General features: G+C 41.9%; 1 protein-coding gene and 1 long non-coding RNA gene across 2 annotated transcripts in view; one reads left to right on the top strand and one right to left on the bottom strand.

Moving 5' to 3' along the window:
* The window catches only part of LOC147158690 (uncharacterized), a 32,448-nt gene extending 25,838 nt beyond the window's left edge, over positions 1–6,610 (bottom strand). Inside the window, exons 1-3 of the long non-coding RNA XR_015090961.1 lie at positions 6,399–6,610; positions 5,180–5,282; positions 2,880–3,061 (exon numbers count right to left, since the gene is read on the bottom strand). This is a non-coding gene — a long non-coding RNA (uncharacterized LOC147158690). The remainder of the gene's footprint in view (positions 1–2,879; positions 3,062–5,179; positions 5,283–6,398) is intronic.
* A 931-nt stretch (positions 6,611–7,541) lies between these two features.
* On the top strand, positions 7,542–21,179 carry thbs1b (thrombospondin 1b). Its single transcript, XM_086060974.1, has 23 exons — positions 7,542–7,722; positions 7,799–7,881; positions 7,982–8,541; positions 9,373–9,448; positions 9,641–9,718; positions 9,803–9,912; positions 10,205–10,330; positions 11,168–11,264; positions 13,201–13,374; positions 13,448–13,624; positions 13,728–13,901; positions 13,970–14,097; positions 14,184–14,336; positions 14,775–14,993; positions 15,068–15,175; positions 15,511–15,670; positions 16,488–16,606; positions 17,084–17,318; positions 17,423–17,650; positions 17,738–18,009; positions 18,081–18,178; positions 18,267–18,406; positions 19,206–21,179. The coding sequence occupies exons 2-23, from the start codon at positions 7,818–7,820 to the stop codon at positions 19,211–19,213; spliced, it is 3,504 nt and encodes a 1,167-aa protein (XP_085917100.1). The 5' UTR covers positions 7,542–7,722; positions 7,799–7,817; the 3' UTR covers positions 19,214–21,179.
* Positions 21,180–27,064: the final 5,885 nt, after the last annotated feature.

Below are 27,064 nucleotides of genomic sequence, written 5' to 3'. Positions count from 1 at the left end.
ATCATCGGAATGACAGTGAAAACGAATGTTATATTTATGTATAATATCACCAAGCGGAAGCATGTTGATGCTAAACAATAGGGGGCTGAGTATTGATCCCTGCGGGATTCCAGATGACATTACAGATATACATTATTATATAAACTATAAACACTTCGGAAATAAGTAGAGTTAGACCGATTATCGGCCGGGCCGATATTTGGCATGTTGACAAATATCAGCATCTGCTTTTTTTACGAATCCGAAGCTGGGCAGTGAATGCTTGCGAACGTAGCAAAATGTAAGCTTTTCATTAGGATTTGTAAGATAATCACAGACATTTTGAACATATTGAGACTTTTTTTTTTTTACTGTCTTCGACGATCTTTTGAAACCTTTTATGAACCCTGACGAAAACACTAAATTAGCTTACATTCATATGCATTTGTCGCTCAGTGAGTAACATGGAACTTTTCATTAGATTTATTTAAATTTTCTTTTTCTTTTTTAAATTATGTTGAAATTTTGGAAAACTTAATTTACAGTAGAAAAGTTAAGGGAACGATTTACTTGCTAAGTTTTTAATTTAGCTTAACACATGCTGATGACCCTCAGCTCCCTGCAATTTTTGTTATAATTTTTAGACAAAGCTGTCAATTCTTTATATGCTTAAAATGAAAAGAAAAACTATTTTGAAAGATGTTGACGCTAATATTTTCTCTTTTACTGCAAATTAATATTGGCTTGAAATATCGGTTATCAATCTCTTCGACTACTAATAATCGGTATCGGTATCTGCCATGAAAAAAACATCTGTCTATCACTAGAAATAACACATTTGTTTATATTACCTTTCATAATATAATTTAAAATAATAAAAATATAAAATGATTACATTTATCAATAATTAGATATCTATTTATGTGAATCCTGCTTTTTGCCCAAAGTGAGCTTCGAGAGGCTCCAGCTCGCAACTCTAATGAGGACAACGGTATAGAAAATGGTATAGAAAATGGATGAACAGATTTCCCAGCGTTGCCATGGCAATGACAGAGACGCGATTCTCCTCATTACAAATCAGTGTTGCAATAAATTGATTATGAAGCCCTTATTATGAGGTATAATTGCTACATAATGTATCTAGAACTTTTCGACGCGTCACCCTTCGCTACATTTGTTTGATTGGGTTTTTGGCAAAGTTTATACAATGTTTTTATAATCCTTGACACAATACAATGGGTGACTGTGTGCATATCAACATCTAAAGGTCTTCTCTTTTGGCTCAAGTCCTTAGTTTGTGGTCATAACCCTGAAACAGCTCCCCGTGTTACCCTCAAGTGTCCCGCATCGCATCGTTGCTCAGCAACTCCATCAACACGGCCGTTAGTGCAAACCTGCTTTGTATCAACTGGGACTCAAGAGGAGGTACTAAACGAGATAGGCCGGGAGGTATTTATCACTCTGCAGATGTGTTTTAAAATAACCGACTCTTTTGCCAAAATAAACAACTGTCCAGCAGTACATTTCAGGCAGTCTTTCCCCTCGCTGATACGAAAGAATGAGAATGACAGAAGAGTAACAGACAGTATTTCTTGAAGATGATACTTGATATAAGCGCTACCGATTTTTTTTTCTCATTTTTATTTATTTGTTTCTAGGTCAGTCTGAGCTATTCGTAGAGAAACAAAGCATCGAAGCTAAGCAGATTAATTTTTTCGTCTGGTTTATTGAGCATTTGATCATAATGCTAATTCTGCTTAAATCTAAAACGCCTTAAAATCAGGAAATACGCTTTTACAGATTTTCAAGGTTTGTTATGAGGACCTCAGACCCCCTTTGTAATCTCTTAAACCCACCAATGTGATGTTGACTTTCAAGTCACAGACGGGAAAATAGAACCATTTTGAAATACTTTTTGTGGCTATTTGACAATAATATGTTCTATGCAGCCCCACTCGTCTAAATATGGTATTCTGGTTAATATTGTGTTAGTGGAATATGGGTTAAGCAGCTAAATCCAGCCGTTTTTATACATCTCAGGGTGCGGCCATTTTGCCAATTGCTGTCGGCTGAAGATGACATCTATGTTGCTCAGGTCTCAGACAACGACCAATCACAGCGCAGCTTCAGAAAACAGGGGAATATAATATCGCCAAGCAGAAACATGTACAGTTGATGCTAAACAACAGAGGACCGAGTAATGATCCCTGCTGGACTCCACAAGTGACAAATTTGCTCAAATAGCCATTAATAATATGATGACATGTAAGCATTAATAATTAATCATATCCATTTAAGCGAAGACAGTTGGGGTGTCAATTATTATTTTTTAATCGTAATTAATCGCATGACTTCAATAGTTAACTCGCGATTAATCGCAAATATTGATGGAATAAATATCAAAGTGCAACATATTATTTCTATGAATATCTGCCAGTGTTCTCATTTTCAAATGATCACTTCCACAACATTCCGAGAAAATCACAATGTCCTATCACTAGTGACATATTTTACAGGCCTGCGGGCTGCTCGTGTGGTCCTTGGGGATACATGGCGCCCGTGGTTTCCAACTTCGTCACTCCTGCTCTATAGCCAAGAGGATCCTTCAACAGGACCAAATACATCGAAAAACTTCTCAACGATCAAAACGGATTTCCCATCGGTCTTTTGTAAAGATATTACACTGTATAACCTCTGCAATAATTGACTATTGTGAGAGATAACATGAAGTGACATTTCAAAATGGATCCAACAAAGAATTTTGCCATGAACCCACAAAAGAAAACACGAAAACTCATTATTAATAATTATTAAGGCATTTGATCATCGTGCTATTGCAATCTATTGTAATGTAAGCAAAAGTTCCCGTATATGAAGATTGGCAAAGGGAGATGGCCTACCTAATGTCTGTCCGGGGTCGTTAACGTCTGACAATGAGCCCCTTCCTTGAGCAGAGGGTTGAAGAGTCTATTGAAGCGTCAGCTGCTCGCTCAAGCACTAAATGGTTCCTGAATGGTCCTCTCACGTCCAAACTCTGAACCTGGTGGCCATGACAGGGTCACCAGAGATCTTCTTAGTCGTGCTGTTAATGTGACAAGACAATGATGAGGTTATCAAAAATTGTTCTCTTAGAGAAGGAAGCCAGGTAGTTCTGTCCTTTCCTGTTGGAAGTCCAGTCTAGCTCTTCTTCCAGATTCACACTCAGAAATTTGTAGACCTGGACAATCTCACATTCAGTGCCATTGACGGCCATAGACGTCAAAAATCGGATGGGACAGGACAGTCCGCCATTGGTGCTAACCTATTTTAAACTCTCTAAAAATGATTGCATGTGTCTTATTTATGAAATGTTGTCATGTTTCGGTTCTGTGGGGGTTGGGTTTTTGTTTGTTATGGGTGTTCTTCTTGTTTTTGTCTGTGGTTGGTGTTTTTTGTCTTGTGTTTCTGGTTTCTTCCCTCGTTTGCGTTATGTCTAACCACGCCCACCTGTGTGTGTGTCTTCCCTTCCCCAGGTGTGTCTCATTAGTGTATTTAGTTTGTTGTCTTTACCCAGTTGGTGTGGGTGCATTGCCTATTGTATGTGTGGAAGTTCGTGCGTCAAGTCTTCGTCACAGCCAAGTCATCTTTGTTACCGCCAAGTAGCCCAAGTCATTGCCACAGCCAAGTCATCATCGCCACAGCTAACCAAGTCGTCATCGTCACAGCTAAACAAGTTGTCTTCACCACAGCTAACCAAGTCGTCATCGTCACAGCTAACCGAGTTGTCATCGTCACAGCTAACCAAGTCGTCATCACCACAGCTGACCAAGTCGTCATCGTCACAGCTGACCAAGTCGTCATCACCACAGCTGACCAAGTCGTCTCTGCCACAGCTAACCAAGTCGTCATCACCACAGCTAAACAAGTCGTCTTCACCACAGCTAACCAGGTCGTCATCGCCACAACTAACCAAGTCGTTATCGCCACAGCTAACCTAGTCGTCATCGTCTCAGCTAACCAAGTCGTCATCGTCACAACTGACCAAGTCGTCCTCGTCACAGCTGACCAAGTCGTCATCATCGCAGCCAAGAAACCTTAGCCCGAGCCAAGTCAAGTCACTCCACAGCATGTCAAGGCAAATCAGGTCCTGTCACGTCACGCTTGTTCAAGTCATGGCGACCGGTCTACTCACGTCTTGTCCAGTCACGGCAACCAGTCTACTGCTCATGGCGACCAGTTCTGTCACGTCACGTCCAGTCATGATTGTCTGCTCACCCTTCTCCCTATGTTTCATTAAAGTTTCTCATATTCCACTTCATTCCTGTCTCACTGCCTTGCTTCCCCGCATTTGGGTCCACCATTAGTCAACCGCTCACGCCCACCCTGACGAGTCAACGGCGGAGTCATCGCATCACGTGACCCAACAGGCCGACCGAGTGATTTCTACCCGGTATCAAAACATGCCACGGTATAAGGAAGAAGGCTCCCAGGATATTTATGTATGCCGCAGAAGTATGCTGGGAATGCGTGCGTGGCAGGTGACCTCTCTATATCTCCAAATAAGGTCATTTGGCAACTATTTATTGCTGCCTGAGCCCAGGTCACCGCGGTTTGTGTTGGTTTATCCGAGGAATGTGTGCAGAGCTGTAAAAAGTTTGCCACTGTTCGAAATTCCTAATAAATTAAATTCATGGCGTACAACAAAAATGTATAGTCTTTAAAGTGACCAACGTGCATGTATGTTCTAATTTATTGGCTGTATGATAGTTCTTGATATTTGCAAAAGCAATGATACATTTTATGGTTTTTTTTCCCTCTTTCAAGTCAATAAATGTTACCCTCAACTTAACCTGAACAGCTGGTTGAGATTTTTGACTGCCATTTACACACTTATTTAAAATGTACCTGCTAATAAATTGTGACAAATTATTTACAGAACCAATGCTGCTATTATTGTTATTATGCTATTATTATGGTTTAATCCTGTTAAACCGGACACAGATTTTTATTTTATTTTTTTTACATAGAAACCCACTCTGTCGTGACTGACCTGTATAATATAACTGAAGTAACAATTACAAGAAAGGAAGATTTTCCATCCAAATACCAATACTGTACCAGAATAGTAATTACACAGTTATTATCGAGTCATAAACAGAGTAAAAGATCATCTGTGAAAATATGTTTCATAGACAAAAACTGCTGTTGACTGCAAACTTACAAGAGGTCAAATTCAATGGAATCAGCAGTCTTCTTCTGGGCAGCAATTACATCGAATGCTTCGGAACACCATCATGACTATTTCCTCCTCTTCCTGCTGTGCTCTGGAATGTAAATGACATTGTCCATGGAAGTCCATAAAAAGAAGTTGGTGCACAGTGACCTGAAAATAGGCTGAAGATGCCTCAAGAGTACATTCTTAGACAATTTGAAATATTTAGAAGCTGCAGAGTCACTCCGGGTTGTCAAATTATATTTTATTGTCGTTGTTGTTGTTTTTTTTTTTAACTTTTCTTAATATTGTAAGACCATACTGGAAATAAGATTATTTCGCCAAAAGGCAATAAGTAGCCATCTGCTTCTTCCTTGACAATTGTGTCGTATTTTTGTGGTTCAATAAAAATAAAAATAAAATAAAAAAAATACTTGGGGGGGGGGGTTTGTGTTGGATGACAGGAAGTCAATGTCAATGAGAAAAATACATCAAACGGAATTAACATGGCAAAGTTCATTAGTCTTAGAACTCAGTTGAAAACAATTGTGTGTGCGTGCATCCATGCAAGTGTTAGTGAGTACTTGACAGCTGCCTGCAGGGGCCGAAATTAAGATTTGTTTTCAATTCATTCTAAATTCTACTTTCTTTTTTTTACCAATTCAACCTGTTCTCTAATGCTTTTTTTTGTTGCCAATGTTCAAAATAAAAGCCCAAAATTAAGATTTTTTCCCCCCTCTCTAATTTATTTTCTTTCTTTTTTTTTTTATAACCTTTTTAAACTGTTGGTTTTATTCGTACTACAATTTTATTTTAATATTTCAAAGTAAAAGTCCATATTTATAATGTAACTTTTTACCTGTAATTGCCACACCACTTTTGTCCATTCAAAACTTTCCGACTTCAAACTATTCAGCACCTTGCATGACATTGATTGATTGATTGATTGATTGATTAATGTCCATATGCAATTTTCGAACAGTTACTGAAAGGATAGATAGATAGATAGATAGATAGATAGATAGATAGATAGATAGATAGATAGATAGATAGATAGATAGATAGATAGATAGATAGATAGATAGATAGATAGATATCCAATGAGGATGAGGATGTGTGACAAAATGAACTTTTATCCCAGTCACAAGTTTAGCCGTGTATATGTTGTGTATGATGTTTAAACAGTAAATTGGTGGGAGGACGTTTTGTTTGGAAAAGTGTAACTCACATTATGGTTGTAGGCTAGCGGGCTAGCTAGCAAGAAGCTACAGCGCGTAGCATGCCGCTGGACTCTCAGCTCAAACTTTCGCTCCGAGTCAGTTCCAGTGAATACCGGTCGTCATTTCCTCCTCCCGTCCGTGAAGCTTATTCAAAACTGCCCGCGTGTGGAGGACACGACTCGTCAGTTCGTTCGTTCCCACCTCCCCAACATGTAGCAACGGTCCCACTCGCACGGGCGTGCACGCGCGCTCTCGCTCGCTCTGTCTCTCTCTCTCTCTCTCTCGCTCTCTCATCGTAGAAATTGTAATCCTCGAATTATTCCCCATTTTTAATAAATGTACCTTGAATTTGATTCGATTTTTTTCTCCTGTAACTGTAAGGGAATAGTTTCTTTCTTTTTTAAATCGATTACGTAACAGCGGTACATGTATTCCGTTACTCCCCAAGCCTGCTCATATCCAATATGATCGAAAATAATATTAATAAAATTAGAATCCAGTTCAAGGTAGCTCATCTTAATTATTTAATTGGCATGAGAGAGACCTTGAACCTTGTGTTGTGTCGCATAGATAGATGACTCTGTCTGTCTTTTCCATTCCTTCAAGTGGTCAACATGCAGTGAAAATCACCGCTCAAGTCATGGAGGGAGCTCACAGCACACTGAGTCAAAGAGTGCACTCACGCACGACACAGGTTTGTACCCGAGCCCTCATCCGAGCCCAGCAGCACATTAGATCGCGTCAGGCTCCTGTGTTATGACGACTCCTAGTGGTCAGAAAGAGAAGTGCGCGCATTTAGTGTTGTCCTGCTGACACAATATAAATGAGTGACTTATAAAACAAAACACACTTGATGCAATGATGGAGGTTAGTCAGACATAACTAACATTAATATTAGATCAGCCATCATCAAGACTCGGATATTACTCTTGATTAGCATTTGTTGTTATGGGAATCAAAATGAAGAGAGGACCTTGAGCCAAAGAGGAAACACTTCACACACACTCTCACTCTCTCTCTCCCCTATGGATGATAAACTCGACCCTTCTCTCCTCACCCCTGATTGGACGAGGCCACTTGTTGGGAATGGCATTAAACTATTTAAATAGCACTTTGTCCCCCCCTCAGCTTATAAGGGACTTTTTATTGCGACTGACCCCATCCAGTACACATTTCTCCCCATAAAATGTATAAATGTTGCTGATGTCCAGAGGAGATTTTGACTTATTTTTCCAAATGTTGATACATATCATTTCCTAAGGATTATTGCTGGATTTTTATTATTTTTTGTCCTTTTTACCCCTCTACTTTTACTTTGTTTTTTTTAAACAGGTGAGTTAAAGAAGATTAGATTAATTAGAAAGTTTACAATAAATCAATTTAAATAATTATTTTTTTTTCCTCACAGGCAGTTAAATTGTCTTATCATGAAGCTGACGGGGATATTTTTGTTATTGATGCTTTGGACCTGTGAGGGTGCCAGAATAGCAGGTGATCCAAACGAACTAGTAAAAAAAAAAAAATCAATCAATAAAATAAACTAAAATCAAGACACTGAGCGCAATGCATTTATAATTTCTACCCCCAACAGAGAGCGGAGAGGACAACAGTGTGTACGACTTGTTCGAGCTGATCCAAGTCCCCAAGAAGAACCACGGCGTGAATCAGGTGAAAGGAGACGACCCGTACAGCCCCGCCTACAAGATCCTCAACCCGGACCTGATCCCCCCGGTCCCCGAGCGCGCCCTCCGGGACCTGATCGACTCCATCCACGCCGAGAGGGGCTTCCTCTTGCTGCTCAACTTCAAGCAAGCCAAGCGCACCCGGGGCAGCCTCCTGACCGTCGAGAAGAAGGACGGCTCGGGTCCGGTGTTCGAAATCGTCTCCAATGGGAAGGCCAACACTTTGGACATCGTTTTCTCCACCGAGAACAAGCAACATTTGGTGTCCGTCGAGGACGTGGATCTCGCCACGGGTCATTGGAAGAACATCACGCTGTTCGTGCAGGAGGATCGGGCTCTGCTGTACGCCGGGTGCGAGGAGGTCAACAACGCCGAGCTGGAGGCGCCGATCCAGAGCATCCTGACCCAGGAGACGCCTGCCGATGCGCAGCTCAGGATCGGGAAAGGAGCCGTGAAGGACAGGTTCATGGTAAGTAGTGAGTATAGGACCCATTTTTTTTTAGTCTTATCCGCGCGTAAAAGTGTTACAAGTGCGCGCTCAAATGGTCTTTTTTGCACCCGAGCGCGAAAAGTAGGTTCAAAAGTGTGCAATCAATATATCAAATAGAGACAAAGAGTGATGATAAAACGCAATGCAAGCCCACAGTGCAATAAAGATACAAAAATAATAGCAATAAACAGCGTACAGTGTACAGCAGTGGTGTCCAAATTACAGACCGGGGCCCATTTGCGGCCCATGTCTAATTTTTAGTGGCCCGCAGCATATATATATATAAATATATTTTATTTTTTTATTTTGTCAAAGTCAAATTTGTGAATATTTCACATTATTAATTACCATATTTCTTGAAACTAACATGCACTTGTATATTATATGATATTTTATTACAAATGTCAATGCAATGTGATGAATTTTCATAATTTCCTTGATTAATTTTTTTGCCAATTTTTTTTTATTCTTGAGACATTACAGCATGATATCCGCTTAAAATCTGTTGTCTAATTACAAGTTACTCTTGTTTGGGTCCTCGATATTAAAATCTACTCGGGGCAGGGGTGTCTCTATTCTAGTAGGATACAGGGCTGCAGACCACCCCAAAATCAAGAGACCCAAAATATTATAAAATATTAGTGTGTTTAATAAAGTCAAAGAATATCATCTTGTATCCTTCAAATTTTCTGTCTGTGGCCCTTGGAGGAACATTTTGGACACCCTTAGTGTACAGTATAGATAAACATACAGTATATGAATGCAGTCATGTGGGATTTTATGGTTTAAATTGCACCCTCGTGTTTGCAGGGTGTCCTTCAAAACGTGCGCTTTGTTTTTGGAACAAGCTTGGACGCCATCCTCCGCAACAAGGGATGTCAGAGCTGTGAGTACTTAACCACTAGTGTGTTGTTTACACTCGTGCTACTTCTATCCGATTCACGTCATTTAGTGCTATTATTCGCTCAAATATAACATTTGGCGGTTCCCCATACATGCACTGAAAAATATATCATCACACTTGAGTTGATGCGAGCACTTATTTTACGTGACGTGTGTGGTTCTAATCGACCTCCAGCGCCAGATTCAATGATCATGGAGAATCTGAATGGATCCTCAGCCATCAGGACGGAGTACACTGGCCATAAAACGAAAGGTAAACAATCTTTACTGCTCCCGCGGTCTACATTACGACACAAAGGAATGAAACGGGATTTTTTTTTTTTTTCCTGTGCTGAAGATTTGCAGATGGTCTGTGGCTTCTCCTGTGAGGACCTCGTCAGCATGTTCAAGGAGCTCAAAGGTCTCGGTGTGGTGGTCAAGGAGCTGTCTATTGAGCTGCGCAAACTTGTAAGCAGGAAATATATGTGACCGGATGCAATGTGTGCGTGGGTCCGATGATATTGCGATTGTCAATGGGAAATATTAGACGTGTTCAGGGATGGGACTGGCAATCTGGCATACAGGGCAGATACCTGGTGGGCTAACATCTTTTGATGCAGATGTGATGCTATTGATGGTATGACAATGACTTCTGATCTCAAAATGGGCCCAAAAAAACAAAAATAGGAAAAAAATGTGCTCCTCGAATAAGGATCGATTTTGTAAACCTGTTTTACAAATGCAAATGTTTCCCTTGCAGACTAATGAGAACAAGCTGATTAAGTCTCGCATTGGCATCCACGGCGGCGTCTGCATCCACAACGGCATCGTGCACAAGAACACTCACGAGTGGACCGTGGATCAGTGCACCGAGTGCACTTGTCAGGTGTGCAAATCTTGTACTTGAACCTACAACTAGGTCATATAGGCTATTGCCAAATCTAGGTCATCCGTCTAGAGATGGCAAATCCAAGTCCAGAAAGTAAAAACCCTGCCATAGTTTGGCTTTAGCCCCAGGTGCTAGCTGGCTAGCTCCCATGGTGCTCGTTTAAATGCTAGGGCGCTAGCTAGCTAGGTATCATCAGGGGTTAAAGCTAAACTGTGGCAGGGTTTTTACTTTCAGGTGCTAGGTAGCGCCCATGGTGATCGTTTACCTGCTACGGAGCTAGCTAGCTAGCTAGCATCAGTGGCTAAAGCCAAACTGTGGCAGGGTTTTTACTTTCAGGTGCTAGCTAGCACCCATGGTGATCGTTTACCTGCTACGGAGCTAGCTAGCTAGCTAGCATCAGTGGCTAAAGCCAAACTGTGGCAGGGTTTTTACTTTCAGGTGCTAGCTAGCGCCCATGGTGATAGTTTACCTGCTACGAAGCTAGCTAGCTAGCTAGCATCAGTGGCTAAAGCCAAACTGTGGCAGGGTTTTTACTTTCTGAACCTGGACTTGCTACCTCTGCTGAAACCAGCCTCCTTTGGCTTTGGCTACATTCCCGCCCTCTGCTGACCAAGCAGGCGGACTGGTGCCAGCAGGGGTCTACATTTGCAGACAGACACCTGGATTTTATTTTGTCATGTCAGGCTTGGCGAATTACTACAAGATGGCAATTGTTGAAGGAAATGGTTTGAGATCATTCGAGTTAAGCAGCAAACCATCCTGGTTCAGTCAAGCTTCAGTTCGATCACGGCCAATGAGATAACACAATAACCAAAAACTGTTTTTTTGTTGTAGAACTCGGCAACAGTCTGCCGCAAGATCTCCTGTCCGCTGATTCCCTGTGCTAACGCAACTGTACCTGACGGCGAGTGTTGCCCTCGCTGTGGAACACGTAAGCATTTTACTTTAAACTTGAAATCGGCTCCGCTATAACTATCCTCTAAAGTTCAACACCCATAAAGTTGTACAGCTCGAGATTCAAACCAAATTTGAGGATTAAATACACGTCTGGCTGGAACGAAAACATTGAGTCTCCGCCCAGAAACGTCCCGGACAGGCCAAAACAAATCTTTCGGACTGTACCTTTAAGATTTTGACGGCAACAGTTTAACCCGCAAACAAATTATTTCCCATAGTTTTTTTTTGTGTGTGTGTAAAACTAATCTTCAACCTTAGAGGCTCCACTGTAGACTTTTAATTACAGCCGTACAAACGTGCCATGCAGTACTGTAAATGCTGTGTCAGCTAAAATGTGGAAGGAGCATTCATCGAAACACAGCCCCAGTCATTCCCGCAGAGATTCGGCGTAATTTCCCGTATAAAAGCCGCAAATATTTCCCGATATGTTAAGGTTTCTGTTCAAGAGAAAGTATGTTAATTTTAGAGATCACTTAACTGCGCTCATGTTGGAATAAATAAAAGGGTACTTATGTGTGTGGAACATTGGCGCTTTGTGTTCAGAAACATCTTTGAATTCTTCAAGCTGAGGTGGCTGCAATTTGCCAAATTGGTCAAAGTGGGGAAGAAAATTGTTGGACTGTTTGGCAAAGGCCTCGTCCGCATGAAGACGCGTGACATGTTAGTCATACCTGCGCAATCTTGGCTGCAACTCTTGCCTGAAACCAAAATAAACAGCAGGGGCCACATTCATGTGGACCTCAGCCACTTGTTGAAGTCATTACACACCAGCGCAAAAAAAAGAAAAAGAAAAAAATAAGTCATCTTTAGGAAAACATAAGTCAGCGGGGCATCCCAATGTAGTGTATCTTTAGGACGGTGGGCCCTTCTGTTATATGGCTTCTCTTAGTACGTCAGGCTCCGCCCATCCTTCAACAGAAATACAAGCTAAATCCACACAGTTAGCTTTCTGCTATAAAAGATCTCCCCGGCTCTAAAAATAACCAAAATTGGGTCAAGAATGGACTGACCCCAACTTTTTGAGTTATTCAAATGAATAACCCATAAACAACTGTTTTGTAAGTTACACAACTTTTGGGGTTAATTGAATAACCCAATTGAATTGGGTAAAAAATGAACCGACCCCACTTTTTGAGTTATTTACCACAAAACCTTGAGCCAAATGAAAGTAATAACCCAAAGCAACCAAATATTTTTGGGTTTGTTTGTGGGTTATTCATTTGGCCCAACTTTTGGGGTTAATTGTGGTCAAAATAAAAAAATTAATGAACCGATAAAATTAATCTGACCCAACTTTTTCAGTTATATAACCCAAAAAGTTGGGTCAGTTCCTTTTTGAGCAAACTGTTTTTACAGTGTACATTCTTAAAATGGCTGGGTCAAGAACAACCCAATCTGGGTTAAAATTTGTGTGACCTGATAACTTGGGTCAATTTAACCCAACTTTCTGAACAACCCAGTTTAAAATTTAAACTGGGTTGTTCAGAAAGTTGGGTCAAATTGACCCAGGTTAATTTCTGAATTGAACACTTTAATAACAGTTGGATCAAAAATAACCCAACTATGGGTCAAAAATGGACCAATCCTCTACTTGGGTCAATTTGACCCAACTTTGAATCAAGAAATGGGTCTTTTAGTGAAAAACAACTCATAAATATTGGTCAGATACTTTACGCGGGTCAAAAAAATTCATTTGCATACAACAACCCAAAGAGTTGGGTCAAATTGACCCATAAAGTGGATCGGTCCATTTTTTATCCATAATTGGGTTACTTTTGACCCAACTGTTTTTAGAGTGTAGGCTTGAGGGTGATGTGTGTGCATGGTGGTGGTGTGGGGGTGCCGTGTTTCCCCAATAGCTCTTTCATTGTGTCTTTCTCCCATATTCTTTCCATCTCCCTCCTCCTCAGCGAGCGACTATGCAGAGGACGGCTGGTCGCCGTGGTCTGAATGGACCCATTGTTCCGTGTCATGTGGGCGGGGCATCCAGCAGCGCGGACGCTCCTGCGACCGTATCAACAACAACTGCGAGGGCACCTCGGTGCAGACCCGGGACTGCTACCTTCAGGAGTGTGACAAGCGCTGTAGGTTGAGTCCCCAATGAACAACCCTAGTTGTGTCACTTTGGCGCATTGATGAGTCTTTTCCAATGCTCAGTCAAGCAGGACGGCAGCTGGAGCCATTGGTCGCCGTGGTCCTCATGCTCGGTTACCTGCGGGGCTGGTGTCATCACTCGAATCCGTCTGTGCAATTCCCCAACCCCTCAGCTCGGAGGCAAGGACTGTGTGGGAGAAGGTCGCCAAACGGAAAAGTGTCAAAAGTCTCCATGCCCCAGTAAGTTTCGGGTCCACTCGATTGCACTCGTGCGTCCTTGCGCCCATTTATATAACGATAAAAGCTTATTAATCGTGCAACCTTTCTTCCTCGTGTTCTTCAGTCAATGGCAACTGGGGACCTTGGTCACCCTGGGATACATGCACTGTTACATGTGGAGGCGGCGTGCAAACTCGTAAACGTCTCTGCAATGACCCTGAGCCAAAATATAATGGTAAAGACTGTGTCGGTGACGGCAAAATAACGCAGACGTGCAACAAGAAAACGTGTCCCATTGGTGAGGAACTGATCCTTGAGACTCCTGAAATGACACTTCGGACCTTGAACAATGTTCACCGTTTTCAGATGGATGCCTATCAAACCCTTGTTTCGCTGGGGCCAAGTGTACCAGTTTTCCTGATGGTTCTTGGAAGTGTGGGAAATGCCCTGTCGGATATACTGGAAATGGTGTCAAATGTAAAGACCTGGATGAGGTCAAAACTCCACCAAATCGTTCTTACCCAAATGCATCTGCTGTCAGTTATATCTGAATGATTTGAATTCTTTGTCCTCGCAACAGTGCAAGGAGGTTCCTGATGCCTGCTTTGTGTTTAACGGAGTCCACCGCTGTGAGAACACCAATCCCGGCTACAACTGTCTCCCCTGCCCACCTCGTTACTCAGGACCTCAACCGTTTGGTAAAGGTGTGGAGCAGGCGGCTGCTACTAAACAGGTGTGTACAACACCGTCTTCGGAACGGAGGCCACTTCTATTTAAACTGCAGTCCTTACTCTCAGAAAGATGATCATTCTGTCAATAATGACGGAAGGTCCGCCAATCCGTCAATGACGGATGCCCGTTTTGTTGACGATTGACGGGAAACTTTGCACTGCATTGACGGAAGTGTGTTTTCGGCCATTAATGTAATCGTCTAAAAATTCGGCAATCCATCAATGACGGACGTCCCATTTTGGTGACGGATTGATGAATGCCGATTTACGGAACACTGACGGATGCCCACCTCGAATGACGGAAACATTGACAGACGCTCATTTTTTCTGCGCAATCGGCGAATGACGGATTGACGGTTCGGCTTGAAATATTGACGGGTTGACGATGACGGAAGGGTGTCCTGACATTCATTGATGCGCCCACCTCTGGGACTTTCTAGGTGTGCACACCCCGAAATCCATGCCTGGATGGAAGCCACAACTGCAATAAACACGCACGCTGCCACTACCTCGGGCATTTCTCGGAACCCATGTTCCGGTGCGAGTGCAAGCCAGGTTACGCAGGCAATGGACACATCTGTGGAGAGGACACCGATCTGGACGGTTGGCCCAATGCTGACTTGGTTTGCGTGGAGAACGCCACTTACCACTGCACAAAGGTTGGTATACGGAGTTACGAAGTGCATCGGTTTTTGCATAGCAGGTGGATGATCCTTGTATTTTGTTGATCCAGGACAACTGCCCCAACCTACCCAACTCTGGACAGGAGGATAATGATAAGGACGGCATCGGAGACGCTTGTGACATTGATGATGACAATGATGGCATTCCCGATGATAGAGTAAGTAGCGCGGGAGAGCTGAGATTTTCATGTTCATCATTGATGTGCAATTTCTAGGTGGGTAGAAGGTGGGGCTCGGGGGGGAAAAGCAAATGTTTTCCTTGGCCCAAAAGGCAAATTCTATCACTGAGGTACAAGTCTGAAGGGACTCAACTGTGCGCAAATTCCAACACTACAAGTGGAATCTGACCTAAAAATAAAGCACCTTTTCATTCCACGGACCTCCGTCCTTCTAAATAGATCCACTCAGTCAGTCTGAAGGCAGATGGCGAGGGCCCGCACCTGAACACATAATCGTAACTTTCCCCCCTATCTCTTATTAATCGCCCAAACAGGACAACTGCCCGTTGACCTTCAACCCCAGGCAGTACGACTATGACCGTGATGACGTGGGTGATCGCTGTGACAACTGTCCTTATAATAGCAACCCTGACCAAACAGACACGGACAACAATGGAGAGGGAGATGCCTGCGCTGTGGACATAGATGGCGATGGTAAGGATGGCTACTCCGAGTTGTACACTCAGGATAGCACAGGGGTCTGCAACCTGCGGCTCTGGAGCCACATGTGGCTCTTTAGTCACTCTCCTGTCGCTCCCTGTGTATCTCTATTTAAAGAAAGAAAGAAAAAGAGTTGAAATTAATATATTTTTTACATATTCATTTATATTTTTTAAATAAAATATTATTTAAATTAATTCAAGGTTTAGATTTTTAAAAATATGAATAATTACTGTAAATATTAAAAAAATTGTCTGTCCAAATGTTTAAATTGGCAGAAAAAAAGACACAAAATGTAGATGAAAAAGTTTTTAAAATTACCTACAAATGTTTTTTTTTTAGGTGAAGAAAGAAAGAAGAAAAGCAGAAAATTACCATAAAGTGTCCATGAAATAAATAAATAAATCAGAGGTTTGAATAAAAACGTTCAAAAAGTAACTATAAAATGTCCAAAACCAAAAGAACAAATCCCGTAAAATAAAATATCCACAAAATTGTCAAAAAAGTCAGAAGAAATGTGGAAAAAATAGCCATAAAATATCCAAAAAACGGAAGAGAGGCAGAAAATAACCATATGTCCATAAAAGTGCCAACAATGTCAGAATTTGAAAGTCAGAAAAGTCAAAAAAATTATGAAAAATTAAGTATGAAATAATAGACCCCCCAACCTCCCCGCACCCAAAAAAAAGAAAGAAAAATAAAGGAAAGTAGAAGAAAATAAATCTCAAAGTTTTGGACGCTGCATCATTTTCTAGATAACAGCACTGTCTTGTCATGTCTTTCAAAATAATTCTTTGCATTCTTTTCCCAGGCATACTTAATGAAAAGGACAACTGTCCCTATGTGTACAATGTGGACCAGAGAGACACAGATTTGGATGGAGTGGGAGACATGTGTGATAACTGCCCTCTGGAACATAATCCTGATCAGGTGTGTGCGCACTACACCCTCCTCATTTCCTTCCAGCTCATCCACCAGCGACAATACACATTCTCAGTCTTTCTCCATAGCTCGTGAGAGACGCGCAGACACAGAGACAGACAGGCAGATTCAGTCATTAGCCCTCAAGGGCACGTCAGTTCAAAAAGACGCGGTGGGGGTTTAGGGGTAAAACGTGAAAGAGGCCCTCAGTGGGATATTACTGAGGAATGGGCTCCACCGCAGGACAGCTCAAAGCACCTGTGCCATGCTACACTGGAAAGGAGGAATGCAATGGACAAGGGTGCTTATAATTGACAGTTTTATGAACTTTAAGGTCAAGTCTCGACATGGATGATACTGCCCCAAAGAAGTAAAAACCAAAGTTATCCTATGCAATTTCTCCGTTTTCCAACATTCATAAAATCCACCGATTCCTAATTTCCAATCGTCATCCCTGATTGCTTACTGGTTTATTTGCCATTGCAGGTGGATTCGGATGATGACCGTGTGGGGGACAAGTGTGACAGCAACCAGGATATTGATGAGGATGGACACCAGAACAACCTGGACAACTGCCCGTACATCCCCAATGCCAATCAGGCTGATCACGACAAGGACGGCAAGGGAGATGCGTGTGACCACGATGACGACAATGACGGCATCCCAGACGACAAGGACAATTGCAGACTGGCGCATAATCCTGACCAGATTGACTCTGACGGTGAGGACAATGGAAGATTGGGAAGGGGTTGAAATTGAATCTGTGTGCTGCTAGTCTATAATTTTCTTCACCGTTCATCATCCTACTTCCTACTTCTTTTGCAGGCGATGGCCGTGGAGATGCATGCAAAGATGACTTTGACCAAGACAACGTCCCCGACATCTACGATGTGTGTCCGGAGAACTTTGACATTAGCGAGACAGACTTCCGCAAGTTCCAGATGGTTCCTCTCGACCCTAAAGGGACTTCCCAGATTGATCCAAATTGGGTGGTTCGTCACCAGGGTAAAGAACTGGTTCAAACCGTCAACTGTGACCCCGGAATTGCTGTTGGTAAGTATAAAAATTCCTTGTTGTTTTTAACAGATAGCTGTAAAGAAAGTTCATGTTCTACAACTTCTAACAAGCTTTCTTCTGTAGGATATGATGAGTTCAATGCAGTGGACTTCAGTGGGACCTTCTTCATCAACACAGAGAGGGACGACGACTATGCCGGCTTTGTGTTCGGTTACCAGTCAAGCTCCAGGTTCTACGTGGTGATGTGGAAGCAGATCACTCAGACCTATTGGTCCAACAAACCCACAAAAGCCCAGGGCTACTCTGGCTTGTCAATCAAAGTGGTCAATTCCACCACAGGCCCGGGAGAACACCTCAGGAATGCCCTGTGGCATACCGGGAATACTGCAGGACAGGTACAGGAGGACCTTCTTTGTCTCTATCCTCATAACTGATGACTGATTATGGTTATTTTTGCCTGCTTTAGGTCCGCACTCTTTGGCATGACCCTAAGAATGTCGGGTGGAAAGATTACACGGCCTACAGATGGCATCTGATTCACAGACCAAGAACTGGGCTTATCAGGTGGGCAGATGAAAAAAAACAACAACAAAAAACACTCATGTCCAATGGATTTGATCATTACTCAACAATGATTCCTTCACCCACTCAGGGTTGTGATGTACGAAGGAAAGAAGATCATGGCAGATTCTGGTAGCATCTATGACAAGACATACGCTGGAGGCAGGCTCGGTCTTTTTGTCTTCTCCCAGGAGATGGTTTACTTCTCAGACCTCAAGTATGAGTGCAGAGGTAAGAACTGATGTCTCAAGAAACTATTCAGTGGAACCTCCAAGGTCGAGCACGATCGGTTCTAGGTCATCGGCAGCATTTGCAGGTTCAACTGCAGGGGTTCCACTGCACTCTGAAAACACTTGGGTCAAAAATAACCCAATTATGGGTCAACAATGGACAGATCCTCTACTTGGGTCACTTTGACCCAACAATGGGTCATTTTGTATAAAAAACCCATACAGTTGGGTCAGATCTTCTACTTGGGTTCATTTGGCCCAACATTGGTTTAAAAAATTTGATCAGTTTGTATAAAACAACTCATATACAGTACTTGGGTCAGATCCTCCCCTTGGGTTAATTTGACCCAACTTTGGGTCAAAAATGTGGTCACTTTGTATAAAACAACTGAGAAAGACCAAATTTTAGGGTTTAAAAAAAGGGGAGGAGGGGGGGATTTTGTATAAAACAACCCAGAAAGTTGAGTCAGATCCTCTACTTGGGTCATTTTGACGCAACTGTCTGGATTGTTTAACCCCCCCCCCCCCCCCCCAAAAAGGACATTTTCTCTAAAACAACCCAGAAAGTTGGGTCAAACTGGCCCAAGTGGGGTTCTGACCCAACTTTCTGAGTTGTTATGCAAAAAACAAACACATTTTTTTTATAAAACAACCCAGAAATTTGGGTCAAATTGACCCATAAAATGGATTGGTCCATTTGACCCTACTGTTTTTAGAGTATGTAAATGCAATATTGTCTTATTTTATCACCCTTACGAAGCTGTGCTTAACCTTCAAAATGATTTTTCTTTCTTTCGCAGATGCATAAACGCACAGCGCTGGATGTTCTGAGGATTGCACCTTTTTGTAGTATGAACTTTTTTTTGTATTCTCTTGTAAAGTCCAGGGACCGATTTATCTCCGCTGCGCTTTCTTGTGCAATGTGTACCCTTCGTTGAGGGTGAAGGGCATGTGGGCGGCCTTAGGGTAACGTGAAGCCGTTTTTGGGCCGAAAACCAAACGGCTGAGTACCGTTTGAGGATCAGAGTCCCTCTTCACCTCCGCCCTTCCCGCAAGAGTGGGGAAAGCTGGAGAGAAAAAGGAAAATATTCCCTCCCTGCCGCCTTTGCCTGTCGGACACCAGCACCTTTCTGTCCCAGCTCTCCTTGCTTTCTTACTCTGTGAAAGACCTCATTCATCTCTGTCCGGGCAGGGCTCCTCATAGACAACTATGCACTTCCACACTTTTTACGTCCTCTCTCTCAGCTTTCGCCTGTGTGCTTTTCTAGCTCACCTTCCTCACCTTATTACCCTCCGGATGGACATCCAAAGAAAAGACTGAGTAAATATTCCATTTGCTTTACCGGGTTGCACATTCTGAAAGATACAATTCTCGAGGACTCAAAGGATGATGGCAGCAGAAACATTTTAGGAATCTTTGTTGTTGAGGACGTATGACTGAAGAAAACTGTAGTATTAGAAGTAAGGTGGACATAATCTTGTGGATGTTTGTTTTCATGTTTGTGTGTGGAAGACTGGCCATGGATGGAAAATGAAAGCATTTGTGTTCATCTACCCAAGACTCCATTGAAGAGAAAACCCAAGAAAAGGAAAAATGCTATTCAAAAGTTGGTTACCAACAGAGGTGGCAAATTCAGGTTCAGAAAGTAAAAACCCTGCCACAGTTTGGCTTTAGCCGCTGATAGCTAGCTAGCTCCCTAGCAGGTGAACATGCACCATGGGAGCTAGCTAGCACCTGGGGCTAAAGCTAAACTGCGGCAGGGTTTTTACTTTCCGGACCTGGATTTGCCACCTCTGATTAACAACTCTTAAATTAAATGAAAATCCTGGAAAAAAAAAAAGAAGAAAAAAATCAATCTACATTCCCTCCACCATGTCACAACCAATCCTTAGTGAATAACAAGACTTATCACCCTCATCTTTTGAGGTTTGAATTAGGTATTATGTAAATACATGTAATTTATTGACTCTTGCCTACAATGTAGGCAGAAAAAAAATGATACTTTGAAAAAGTACAAACCCAATCTGGTGAAATAGTGAAAAATAAACGAAATAAGGAGTGATCAGGTTTCAGAAACTGGATGTGTTGCTCTTATCAAGTCCTTACTCACAACTGTTTTGTTTTGCCTTTGATAACAAAGGCTAGCATGACATGTTGGTGTCCTTTTGGAAAGAAATGCAAAACGAAATGATGTGCAAATATTACCTCATTGCTGTTGATCAACACAAACACACGCATTTCATTTTCCATTGAAAGGATTGTCGTATTCGTGTAGCATGGGTTGTAAATGAAATGTCGTCATTTAAGTACAACCAGCGAGAATGACAGTAAAATGGGAGATTTCTTCTTCTTCTTTTATTATTATTATTAAAGAATAATTTTGCTTTATCGTATATATGTCCAATGCTGTTTTTAACAGATAAATTATTGTTCTCTTTTGTTCTTAGCAGTTTGTGAGAGGTCAATGAGTGTGTGCGTGTGTAGATAAATGCTATTTAAATAATTTATCAGGATTTGTTGCCGTACAAAAGGGCACCTGTCCGTCTGTATAAACGGTTTGCACACTGATGTGAGTATGTTGTCTTCTTTATCATTTTTACTATTGGGAGGTGGGGGTGGGGCCAGGGGACGTATTTTGTTTATCAATATTATCATTATTTTTGTACATTTAGTTTTGCTTGTCTGTAAACATGTTCTTAGTTGTACAAAATGCTGTTTTTATTCATAGTGATTATTTTGTAACATACTTCATGATAATAAATAGTTAAAAGTCTGGCGACTGTGTTTGCTTTTTGAGTAAGTTCTTACCACAAAAATACTTGGTGAGATTTTCAACTCATTCATTATTTAGCTCAGTTCAAATTGATCTTCGACGTAAATAGCCGTCAATGGCACTGAATGAGTTAAATTGTCTGTATGCGTAAACATGAATACTTGCCTCTAGTGCCCTGCGATTGACTGGTTACTATTCCATGGTGTACGCCACCTCTTGCCCAAAAGTCAACTGTGATCGGCTCCAACTCACTCACCATCCTAATAAAGACAAGAGCGATAGAAAATGGCTTGATGACTCTAAACATGGTACATCTGGAATAATTCATTCATTGAGATCTGGGTTATGTTTGCTTTCATTTTTGAATTATGTTTTAAGTCTAGTGGTAAGACCCTGAGAGACTTGCACCGTCACGTCTTTCTCTCGCTAAGAGGTGATGAAGGCCACATGAGGAATGTGACATACACGTCTGCTCAGCAGGTGACCCGGTTAGACAGGACTGATCTTGTGATGGGTATCGGCTTCTTGAGGTCAAACTATTGCAAGTTCATTGTCACCGGTGATGTCTAAGTGACCCTCCCTGGGTATCTTCCCACCAGCCAGTGAATTGAGCCTCACAGATTTTTTGACATGAGACAAAACAAACTTCATCCATTTTGTTTGTCAACTAGCATTTCACTCTGTCAATTTATTTTTGTCAGAGAAGAAAAAAATGGCCACTCACTCCTAATCACTTTAAAAACAGCTAGGTTAAAAACAACCCAAATTGCGTCAAGAATGGACCAACCCAACCTTTTCAATTATTTAACCCAAAAAAGTTGAGTGAAATTAAATTATTAATCCACAAAAAAACAAAAACATTTCGCGGTCGTTTTGTGGGTTATTCATTTGGCCCAACTTTTTGGGTTAATTGTGGTAAAAAATTAATAAATTAATTAACCAATAAATTTAATTTGACCCAACATTTTCATTTTTATAACCCAAAAAGTTGGGTCAGTCCCTTTTTGATCCAATTTGGCTTGAGAGAAAAAAAGAAAGAACCAACCATCAAAAAAATTGGGTTGCTTTGTGGGTTATTAATTAAACCCAACTTTTGGGGTTAATTGAATAACCCAATTGATTTGGGTCATGAATGAACCGACCCATTGGAAATTAAATTAATAACCCACAAAGCCACCCAATTATATTGGTTGTTTTGTGTATTATTCATTTGACCCAACCTTTTGGGTCATATGAATAACCCAAAAAGTTTGGTCTGCCCCCTTTTGACCCAACTTGTGCTATTTTCTGCCCAACTGTTTTAGAGTGTAGCGATAGATAGCTATAGTCTCAGTTTGTCAAGTTAGCCTTAGACTAATTTGATTTTACTCAAATTCTACATTTCAGCATGTAAATAATTACAAAGTAGCAACACTAGGGCGAGACTTCTTAATAGTTGCTTCAGTTCTCACACAGGTGTGTACAAATGCCCTTGTGTTTACTTTTGCACCGTTTAAGGTTTCGTGGCTGGAAGGGAAAGAAGACCCTTGAACTTTATCATTCCAGTCTACCCTTCAAGGTCGAACACAATTTGTTCAGATTTTGAGGGTTTTTTTTCCTCTTGGAAAATAACAGCTTGGCAGCATAAATGGAGTATCTCTTATTCTTTCATATTTATAAAGGCAAGTGCTTGATGGTGAGAAGAAAAAAAAAAAAGAAAAAAGAACAGAACGTACTGTTCCCTCAGCCTTCCGGTCCACACGCCCTAACACTCCTTTAATAATGATAGAGCAACGCTGCAAAAGACCCACCCAATTACCGCCAAGCTTTGATATTCCTTTAAAAAGAACACCTTCCCCACCCCCCAGTAAGAGGGTATGAACTATCAGCCTTGAAGTGTCAGGCCAAAGTGCTGATGAATGGAACAGGAGATGTACAACAGTCTTATTTAGCTCCTGTAATTCTCCCAAGCAAGCGGATAGACTGTGGAGCCACTGAACTGACCTCAAACCTCAGACTTTGGGCTGCATGAATTGGCCTCCCTTCCTGCTCCCTTCATCTGTCACCTGACACTTGTGCATTGGTTGTGTGTGTAGTGTTGTGTGAGTGTGTGTAGTGTTGTGTTAAGAGGAGGACCCCCCACCAAATACCACCACCTTTGCACATGAAGGGCAGGGGGCTGCAGGGTACCACCTGAACATACAGAATTCGAGACTCACGCAATATGGATTTTGCTAAAAATAAACCTGGTATGTGTTTTTACTTTCCTTACCTGGTCTTATTTGGGTGTATAATAAAGGACGTGAAAACACTTATGTGATGAGCATGCAAGTGAAAATAGCTGAAGGCCTTAAATTGGATCACTCCAACATGTTATGAAACATCTTGAGCCGTCTGAGCTTCCTGGTTTACGCACAGCTGTTTTAAGAGATTTACAGGCTGAAGGCTCAATATGTAAATGAGAACGAGCAACAGAATCAGGAATACCTGCCATTTTAGCTTCAGTTTCAGTTGTGATGAACATCTGGAGCAACAGTTCCTCAAAAAGGCTGAGCCGAGTCTCGATCTGGATCCAGGCAGCATTCCGTTCGGAGACAGACTATTATGCTACTCGCAGTCATGTTTTCTGATCATTAAGGTTTAGAATTTAGTGAAAACATAGAATTGGGTGATTTTTTTTTTTTTGATTGAGTTCTTTTTGCCTCACTATGAAACTTTTCAGGAAAAAAAGACTGAGATAACTATAGAGTTCATTTTAAGATGTTACCAGAATTTGTCCTTGTTTTTAGCAGTCAATGGGGGAGAACAACATTCACATTCTGCTCATTTTCAGTTCATCCCTTTCATTTCTGAAGACCCAGTTTCTGACACACCTGGTTAGTAGCCTGATTGCTTTCACCTGTTCACGGCTCTATTTCACCTGCTCTGTCCTTCAACTCAATGCCAGTTCAATAAAAGGAAGAAGTTTCGAAGATGTTTCAAAGGACTACCAAAGAATAAGAAGATTAAGAAGAAGTTTCAAAGAAGAAAAATAAGACGTTTCAAAGGAGTGTCGAAGAAGTTTGGAAAAATATGAGATTTTGAAGAAGTTTCAAAGAAGAAGTTTTAAGGAAGCAGTTTCGAAAAATAAAATTTAAAAAGAAGCATTTTTGAGACGTAAAAAAAAAAGAAGAAGTTTCATAAGAGAAGATGTTTCAAAGAGTAGAAGAAGATCCATAGAAGAAGACCATACGGCGCAAAGACAATTTCCGGAACTGGACTATGGTCTCTTGGTTGTTGGAGCAGGTTGTCAGGCTTAATCATGTTCCCATGATGGCTGTGGTAGCAGTGTGTCTTTGCATTTTCTGAAATTTTGATGATTATGTGGGGGAGAAAAAAACAAAACAATAATCAAGCCTTTTGTAAGACCATTTTTGGCCACTGAGCTCCAGTTAGGGCTGAGAACACAACTTTGAGAAGGGAAGATATTCTGAGCATCTGGAACCTGCCAGGACCTTCTGTCCGGTATGTTATTTCTCGACCAAACAGGCTAAATCCGGTTATAAGAAATGGATCTTATATTTTGTCATGATTTTTCAATTTTCTCTCTGCTCTAATGTTAGCAAAGGATACTGACTGCTTGTCAAACTTGTGATTTATCTCAAATTTTATTTCAAAAAATCTACCATTCAAGCAATTATGAGTCTTAATATGGTTCAATTTCTCTTCAATGTGTGGAGAAAGCAGCGACCCCAGACACCATCACAGTGCATTTAACTCAACTGGAAGCAGATGAGAGATGACTGAGAGACTGGAGGAAGAAGAAAAGGCTTTTCATTTCCTGCTGTGAGGACGCCCTGCTACTGTTCTGCATCTTCTGCTGATCCAGCAACGCCATCTGGCCTTGACCCTGTATTTTGTTACATCAGCACTGCCACAGCTCAGATCCTTCTCCCTTACGACTTGTACGGGTACCGCTCGGCTGCACATTCAAACCCATCACAGAATCACTTCGTCGGGTCGAAAGGGCGTGTGACGATTCAGCCGGTCTTGCCAAAGCCGGCACGCAAAAAATGGGAGTCGTTTGAGTTACAAGTGTGTCGTAGCAAGGGAAGCCCCACGCAAGATGGGGAGACCATGCCAAGTCCACACAGACGTGCTAACCAATCGTGTTGACAAATGGATTGGATAAAAAGGTGAAGCCAAGTGAAAGGAAGTCCTCCGCATGCTGTTGACCACTAACTCGGTAACCCCCCCCCCATTCTCCGCACAAAGGTGTGAAATACTCAGGATAGCTGCTGTCGGCACTTTTTCACACCGCTACTACACCACTCTACATACCGCATGTTGCGTGCAAGACCAAGATGTGTTAAGATAGACACCTGTGTTGTGTATCTGTGCGGGTGATGTCAGATATTACTTGATTTTGAAACGTGTTACTGCGGTGCAAGCTTTCCTAGAAACACAGTATGGGCCGAATTTACTAAAGGTATAAACTGAGACGAATTGCAACAGATTACTGTACCAAGAAGAGGTAGATTTTTTTTTTCTTCGATCGAATGCTTGAGCCAATCACAAGAAGGAGTCATGCCATACCGCCTATGCCAAACGCCTTTTGAGGGTCTGTACCAGGTCCCAGCTGACTTAAACATTACTTAAAATGCTAAAACTCGATTCTTGTGAGCTAACGAGTACAAAATTTAAAACTTTGTGAATTTGATATCTTTGAATAGATGTAAATCTGCTTCACTTCTCCGAGCCAGGAAAGAAAAGACCAAGAAGAAACCGATCAACAAGCAAAGTTCCAATGTCTGAAGATCTTGCCTGAGCCCAACAGAAGTGACTAATGTGGGGATTAGCGCCGCGACAGGCCAGGTTTCCACTCCTAAGAGCCAAAAGTCTTCCACAGTCTTGTGCCATGCTCTGTGGGACAGTCAGCATTGGAACACGCGGAGGGGGGAAGGGAGAAAAAAAAAAAAGAAAAAAAAGAAGCTCTGTCAATGTGCTTAACTGGCACTTAGCAGCCCATCTGATAGGCACCATCACAATGTTGAAAACAGACCTGAGAGATGCTTTGTGGAAGACTACTGTCAGCTGTCATCATTCAACAGTTGCATATTTCGTGTGATGGGAGAGCAGATAAGCGCCGGTTAAAAGGTAAGTTGAAGTTGATAATGTCTTCTTTTAGCAAGTCATTAAATGACTTTGCCAGTTTGCTCCTAAGGCAGCATGGACAACTGGTTAGCAAGTCTGCCTCACACTCTGGTTCTGGGTTTGAACCAGCATGGGTTGGTGGATGATTTGGAGGAGCCGTCCTGAGGTGACTGCCGGAGCAATATGAGCAAAATTTGCATTTTGGACTGAAATCAGAAAAGTACCATGTTCTCTGGCCAGAGGTCAAAATCCCGCCACCAGCAGGTAAACGAGCTCCCTCCTGCCGATTGAGTAGAAGCACCTGTGGCTAAAGCCAAACGTTGGCAAGGTTTTTTACATTCTGGACCTGGATTTGTCACCTCTGTCTCTGACACCGTCACAATTGGCTGGTTGTGTAGACATAAATGATCAATGAAAAAATAGGATAGAGACACTAATACGGTATGCTGGTTAATATTGCGTTAGTGCAATATGAGTTAAGCGGCAAAATCCAGCAGTTTTTTGTCAATATCAGAAGGCGGCCATTTTGCCACCTGCTGTCGAGTGAAAAGGACATCACAGTTGCGCAGGTCTCAGGTAACAACCAATCACAGCTCCGCTTCACAAAACAGGTGAGCTGTGATTGGTCATTGCCTGAGCAACTGTGATGTCATCTCCAGTCGACAGCAAGTGGCAAAATGGCCGCCGCCCTGAGATGGATAAAAAGGGCAAATATAATATTAATCACAATGTCATGTTTAGACGAGTGAGGTTACATATAACATATTATTGTC

Source organism: Leptonotus elevatus, chromosome 18 (genome assembly GCF_054856555.1).
Source record: "Leptonotus elevatus isolate MCC_2025b chromosome 18, RoL_Lele_1.0, whole genome shotgun sequence".
NCBI lineage: Eukaryota > Metazoa > Chordata > Actinopteri > Syngnathiformes > Syngnathidae > Leptonotus > Leptonotus elevatus.
The sequence above is the reverse complement of the archived record's forward strand: the minus strand, read 5'-3'. Positions and strand labels throughout refer to the sequence as shown.

Coding starts and splice junctions, on each gene's coding strand:
- thbs1b (XM_086060974.1), top strand. CDS start 7,818: ATGAAGCTGACGGGGATATTTTTGTTATTGATGCTTTGGACCTGTGAG. Junction 9,449..9,640: donor CAACAAGGGATGTCAGAGCT/GTGAGTACTTAA, acceptor ATCGACCTCCAG/CGCCAGATTCAATGATCATG. Junction 13,375..13,447: donor TCAGGAGTGTGACAAGCGCT/GTAGGTTGAGTC, acceptor TCCAATGCTCAG/TCAAGCAGGACGGCAGCTGG.